The sequence below is a fragment of the Protobothrops mucrosquamatus genome, unplaced genomic scaffold (assembly GCF_001527695.2).
Source record: "Protobothrops mucrosquamatus isolate PMUCROS unplaced genomic scaffold, P.Mucros_1.0 scaffold_294, whole genome shotgun sequence".
Classification (NCBI taxonomy): domain Eukaryota; kingdom Metazoa; phylum Chordata; class Lepidosauria; order Squamata; family Viperidae; genus Protobothrops; species Protobothrops mucrosquamatus.
Window position 1 is genome coordinate 376,537 of NW_015386370.1, and position 6,708 is coordinate 383,244.

General features: G+C 37.9%; 1 protein-coding gene across 1 annotated transcript in view; it reads left to right on the plus strand.

The window, feature by feature from the left end:
* The window catches only part of RC3H1 (ring finger and CCCH-type domains 1), a 76,805-nt gene that overhangs the window by 63,995 nt on the left and 6,102 nt on the right, over nucleotides 1-6,708 (plus strand). The window contains exons 16-17 of the mRNA XM_015832001.1: nucleotides 1,699-1,789; nucleotides 1,905-2,034. Of these exons, the coding sequence (XP_015687487.1) occupies nucleotides 1,699-1,789; nucleotides 1,905-2,034 (221 nt within the window). The remainder of the gene's footprint in view (nucleotides 1-1,698; nucleotides 1,790-1,904; nucleotides 2,035-6,708) is intronic.

Here is a 6,708-nt window from a genome sequence, read left to right on the forward strand (position 1 = left end):
AGCCTCTATTTAAAATACCCTTGATAGAAAAATAAAATAAGCTTCCAGACCTTCTCTTCTCAACTCCAACCACCCCGGCCTTCTCCTTTTCTTCCCTTTTCTATCCTTCCTCCTTCCACTCACGCCAGCCACACCCAAGCCAACTGCAGCTGTCCCAATCTTCCCCTTCCCAGTCAAGCTCCTGCAAGCACTCTCAGGCTGTCCCCGCTACATATTCAACTTGGTATATATTGAAAATATTAAGAATTATATTTGTTTAATGTAGACAAAAGGAGAATATTACTGGAAGAAGAGAGGACCAAGAAATATATTACCAACCAACATATTGATTAATTGTAGAAATTAATTATTATTGTGTTAAATATATGAACCCAGACAACACACTGTTCACGAAGCACTAAAGATTATTATTGTAAAAAAATAATAAAATATATTTTTTTAAAAAAGATTACATGCTCAGCATTACAAGACAAGATAGAAAGACCCGCACATGGATTAGAGAACAAACGAAAGTATATGATATCATCAAGAGAGTAAAATAATTGAAATGGAAATGGGTTGGTCCCATAGCATGAAGAACTGACCAAGGCAGCCATAGAATGGATCCCAATTGATAAAAAGCGTCCATGAAAGAGACGTAAAACAAGATGGAGTGACGACATCAGCAAGTATTGCGGGCCCAATTGGCAAAAGAAAGCTCAGGGCCGTATTGGTTGGAGACATCGGAAGAGGCCTTCATCCTGCAAGTGGATAGATAATGGCTAAAATGATAATGTCTCATATATTGGTTACTGTTTATTTTCCTCTATGAAGTATAAGTTAAGCTCCTGTTTTAAAGTTAATACTAGTGAAGAAAGATAAGGCATTTGTTATTGTGAATGTTTTGTGTTCCAAATTATGGAGATTTTGTGGCATTGATTGTGGCACTTGCAGACTAGGGGAGATGAGTCATTTATTTATAATATATAGATCTCTGGGTATAAGATAGATTTGTGTTCTTTTAATTCTTTTTCTAGAAAAGGTTATTTTTAGATCATTCCAATTTTTAGTTTTAAATAGAAATAATGAAAAGTTGCATGGTATCCTTTTATGGCGTTCACCAGAACAATCCTACCATGTTTCCCCCAAAATAAGACTGGGTCTTTTTTTTTTTTTTGCTCCTCCAAAAGAAGCACCAGGTTTTATTTTCGTGGAATGTCTTTTATATTCACCTCTGGCACCAACAGCCCCACCCAGCTGGTCCACTTCTTCTGTGGCCGAAGGAGCAGCTTCATTCTGCAGGTGGGAATGGAGCTCCGGCCTGCATTTTGCTGCCTTGGAAAATTGATGGAAAAGTCAGCCAAGATGGCTTCATTCCTCATGGAGGGGGCAGTAAGGTAGCCACAGATTGGGCCATGCAGCTTTGAAATATGCATGTTCAGATCTATTTGCTGTGAACTATAGCTGTTTAAAAGAGGAGGAAAATATGACCTCAGGCTATTAAAATTGTGGCAAGCATAAAAAAACTTTGTTTTACATAGAACCATTATATTAAAAAGAGAGAATATATATAAAAATAAATGGCGACTCATAGTGATCTGTTGTAAATGCAGTCTTTACAGCACAGAAGGCTGATTTGGAAATTGAGTTAATTACTAGTATTCTATTATGATAATTCTAATGAATAATTTTTATATAGGATTTTTCTGTTCTTTATAGATTACAGCCCATATGGAACACACAGTGCATGGGGAGGTTCACCATATTCACCCCATCAAACTGTACCTTCTCAGGGCCGGCTTGGTGACAGGTAGGGGATTTGAATTTGCATGTGCTATACATATTTTAAGTTTTCTCAATTAAACTGAGAAGCAAGAACAACAACAAAACTTTTCCCCCTTCCAAACAATTATCTATCCCAAAAGGGAGAGATTATCTATGACAGATATTGCTAACCATGGAAAACCTTTGCCATCATCTGAGAGAGAACAGCAGCTTCGTCTTGAACTGCAGCAGTTAAACCATCAGATAAGTCAGCAGACACGAGGACTTGAGGTATGTATTCTTAGTTCTGTACTTTTTCTTAGAAAGAACTAGAGAAATGAAAAGGGGAGAGAGGCAGAGAACTGTAAATAGATTTTTATATTGCATTCAAATGATTCAGAATGAAGAACTCGCCACTGTTCAGTCATTTTGAATGTGATTTTAAAATGACAGTAGTAGGGAAGAAATGGCTGGTACCATTGACTTCTGTATTCATTTGCATATAATATTTGTTCTTCTCCATACCCTTCCACACATGTTCACAAACGTGAGATCCATAAATCTTATGTAATGGAAATCAGTATTGTTCTGTTTTACTTCACTTTATAGTGTTCTTTTTTTTCCTAAATAGCAGATGAGATGATAGCTATACATAATTTATTGAGAACTTATGTAGAAAGTTTACTTCTTGAGTTGAAAATTTAAATTTATGATAGCATAATGGACAGTAATGTTGACTATAACCTGTATTCATCCCAGAATATCTGTGTTTTCGCAAAAGACAGCATGAGCTAGATTATGGTGAATTACTTTACTAATGAGCACCTAGAATTATACCTGGAAGCCAACTGGTAGCCTGTGGAGCAGTGGATATCAATGCACATACCACAACATCCCTTATTGCCTAGGTTGCTGCATTCTGAACCAACTGTAGCTTCTGGGTGGTCGTCAAGGGCAGCCCTGTGTAGAATGCATTGCAGTCATTTATTTACAAAGTATCTAGGTCATGAGTGACCATATGGAGATTTTAAATTCTTGTGTTGCTGTTAAAGACAACACAAGTTGTGCTTAGTTTGTGCATGCTGTGTTTGCTGGTGCTTAATGGAGGAGTATTGGATGGCTTGAAAATGCCCACCTTGATATTAGTCTTCTTTATTATCATTAATTTTTTCTTTTAAAAATATATTTCAATTCATCTTATAAAAAAGGAGGAAAGCGCAAAACACTAACACCAGGAGAAGGGCGGGATATAAATACAATGTTAGCCACTAGGCCACAGGCTCTTTCTCACTTTGTTAGCTACAAGAGACAGGGGAAGAGGATGAATGCTTTTTTCTTTTAGAGCACCCTGTGGGCCCAAATATGGGAAAGAGAAGTATATATATTCATCATATACTTAAATTGTTAATTTTTAATCAAATTACTTGTTATAAGAGAATTATATATTTATTATATTTCCTATTTCTGAACCGCCCATCTTCCTCAATGAAACACATTAGTGTTGCAATAGTTCATTCTCTAAGAACTTGATGCTGTCATGCAAAGTCAAGGAAAGATGTAAGCCCCAAGGCTTAAGTCTTCAGTTTTTACTCCTGACACTTGTTATAATACACTGTTTGCAGTTTGTTTATCATTCTGATTGGTTAATTACACCTGATCTCTGTCTTGTCAATTGCAGCCTATAAATACAAAAACTTGTATATAGGTAGTCCTGTACTTAGAATCATAATTGAGTCTGGTATTGTGGTCGTAAGTCATGGCAGTTATTAAATGAGTCACCACATGACCATGACTGATTTTATAGCAGCAGTCATTGAGCGAATCTGTTTTCCCCAATGGACATTTTTTGTCAGAAATTGGCTGAACACTAAAAATTGTGGCCAGATGACTGCAAGATGCTGCAAATGGCCATAAATGTGAGCCGGTGGCCAAGTGCCCAAAATGCAATCATGTGATCATGAGGGTGGCTTCAGAACTTTGAAAATAAGTTCTGGGGCAGTCTGTCATAATTTCGAATGGTTGTTAAATGACCGGTCATTAAGCAAAGAGTACTGTATGCAAGTCAGATTTCCTAACAGTGGTGTAAATCAGGATTATCAGCAAAAAAAAATTAGAAATATAGAAAAAGATAAAATTTTGTAGATCATTGTAGAGTTGATAGAAATACTATATTGGAGTACTGATATTTTTAATCATTAAAAAGTGTATATTATCATCTTCATATTTTCTAAATTATTGCAGTTCATTTTAATGAAGAATGAAATCAGTGAATTTTCCAAGACAAAATTAATTAACAACATAACATATTACATCAAAATGGTCTTACCCTGGATAGACGACTTCTTAATCATTTCCTCCCTATATTCTAGAATATTTAATTTAATGTACCATTTTCTAGCAATATTTACAATATTTTAAAAACTACATTCTATACAGGTTCTCTAATAAAAGGATTGTCTGGATATTTTTATTTTTGGATTCCCCAGAATTCTCAATTTATTATGTTAATGACATTTAAATTAGTATGCCTTACTATACAGTAATTATTATCTATGTATTATAGTACTATGTTATCTACCAGATCAGATTTTCTAGACACAGACATTTTAAAATTATATATTATATCAGAGTTCCCCAACCTTTCTGGCTTTACGAACTGGAGGGGGGAGAGGAGATGGTTTCTCACGAGCAGCTGTAACATATGCACAGCTCCATTTGCGTGAACAGTGTGTACGTGCGTCTACCGCTCATGCAAATGGAGCACACGCGTATGTGCTTGCTGCTGAAGCAAATGAGGACGTGCGCCTGCCATTTCCACAGCCCAATTGCAAACAGCTCAAGGCCCACTGCTGACTTTGTAGTTTGCCCACTGACAAAGAAATGACCAGTCTATAATTGTAATGGTAGGTTTATTTTAACAGTGAGAGACAGAATAACAACAAGAAAAAATCCAGAAAAACGCATTACAAAAAAGTTATAAATTGATTTGCATTTTAATGAGTGAAATAAGTATTTGATTCCCTATCAATCAGCAAGATTTCTGGCTCCCAGGTGTCTTTTATAAAGGTAATGAGCTGAGATTAGGAGCACTCTCTTAAAGGGAGGGCTCCTAATCTCAGCTTGTTACCTGTATAAAAGACACCTGTCCACAGAAGCAATCAATCAAGACAATCGCCAAGCAGCTTGGTGAGAAGGTGACAACAGTTGGTGCGATTATTCGCAAATGGAAGAAACATAAAATAACTGTCAATCTCCCTCTGTCGGGCTCCATGCAAGATCTCACCTTGTGGAGTTTCAGTGATCATGACAATGGTGAAGAATCAGCCCAGAACTACACAGAAGGATCTTGTCAATGATCTCAAGGCAGCTGGGACCATAGTCACTAAGAAAACAATTGGTAAAACATTACGCCATGAAGGACTGAAATCCTGCAGCGCCCGCAAGGTCCCCCTGCTGAAGAAAGCATATGTACAGGCCCGTCTGAAGTTTGCCAATGAACATCTGAATGATTCATTCAAATGACAAACGGAGAAAGCGGAACTATTTAACTTGTTTTTTGCATCCGTCTTTACACAAAGGCAAAAAACAGCCCAACCTATTAAAAACTACCGTAAAAAACAGATTAGAAACATAAGATAGGGAAGAAAATGGTAAGTGAGCACCTGTCCAGTCTAGATAAGTTCAAATCACCAGGACCAGATGGTTTACATCCTAAGGTTCTGAAGGAACTGGCAGATGTGATCTCAGAACCACTGTACTATATCTTTCAAAGATCCTGGAGCACTGGGGAACTACCGGAGGACTGGAAAAGAGCTGATGTAGTTCCCATCTTGAAAAAAGGAAAAAAAATGGATCCAGGAAATTACAGACCTATCAGCCTGACCTCAATACCTGGGAAAATTCTGGAAAAGATAAACAACGAATCAGCGAACACCTAGTGTCAAAGTCATTACCAAAAGCCTACATGGGTTTGTCAAAAACAGATCATGCCAGACAAATCTTATCGCATTCTTTGACCAAATGACAAAATTAGTGGACCAGACGAATGCTGTGGATATAATTTATTTGAACTTCAGTAAGGCATTTGATAAAGTAAATCACAATCTTCTACTTGATAAGATAGAAAAGTGTGGGTTAGACAGCATCATCCACCAGATGGATTCGTAGCTGGCTGACCGGCCGGCCGTACTCAGCGTGTAGTCCTCAATGGAACTGCATCTACATTGAGGGAAGTGAGTAGTGGGGTGCCCCAGGGCTCTGTCCTAGGCCCAGTGCTCTTCAACATCTTCATCAATGATTTGGATGAGGGGATAGATGGGGAACTCATCAAATTTGCAGACGACACCAAGCTGGGAGGAATAGCCAACACTCCAGAAAACAGGCTTAAGATACAGAAGGATCTTGACAGACTTGAACATTGGGCACTATCTAACAAAATGAAATTCAGTGGTGAAAAAAGTAAGGTTCTACATTTAGGCAAGAAAAAACAAATGCACAGGTATAGTTTACCTTGCTCAATAGTAGTAACTGTGAGAGGGATCTTGGAGTCCTAGTGGACAATCACTTAAATATGAACCAGCAGTGTGCTGCAGCTGCGAAAAAAGCCAACACACTGTCAGGAAGTTTCTCCTTAGTTCTAGGTTGCTTCTCTCTTTGGTTAGCTTCCACCCGTTGCTTCTTGTCCTGCCTTCAGGCGCTTTGGAAAATAGCTTGACTCCCTCTTCTTTGTGGCAGCCCCTGAGATATTGGAACACTGCTATCATGTTCCCCCTCATCCTTCTCTTTGTTAAACTAGACATACCCAATTCCAGCAACCGTTCCTTATATGTTTTAGCCTCCAGTCCCCTAATCATCTTTGTTGCTCTTCTCTGTACTCTTTCTAGAGTCTCAACATCTTTTTTACATCGTGGTGACCAAAACTGGATGCAGTATTCCAAGTGTGGCCTTACCAAGGCATTGTAAAGT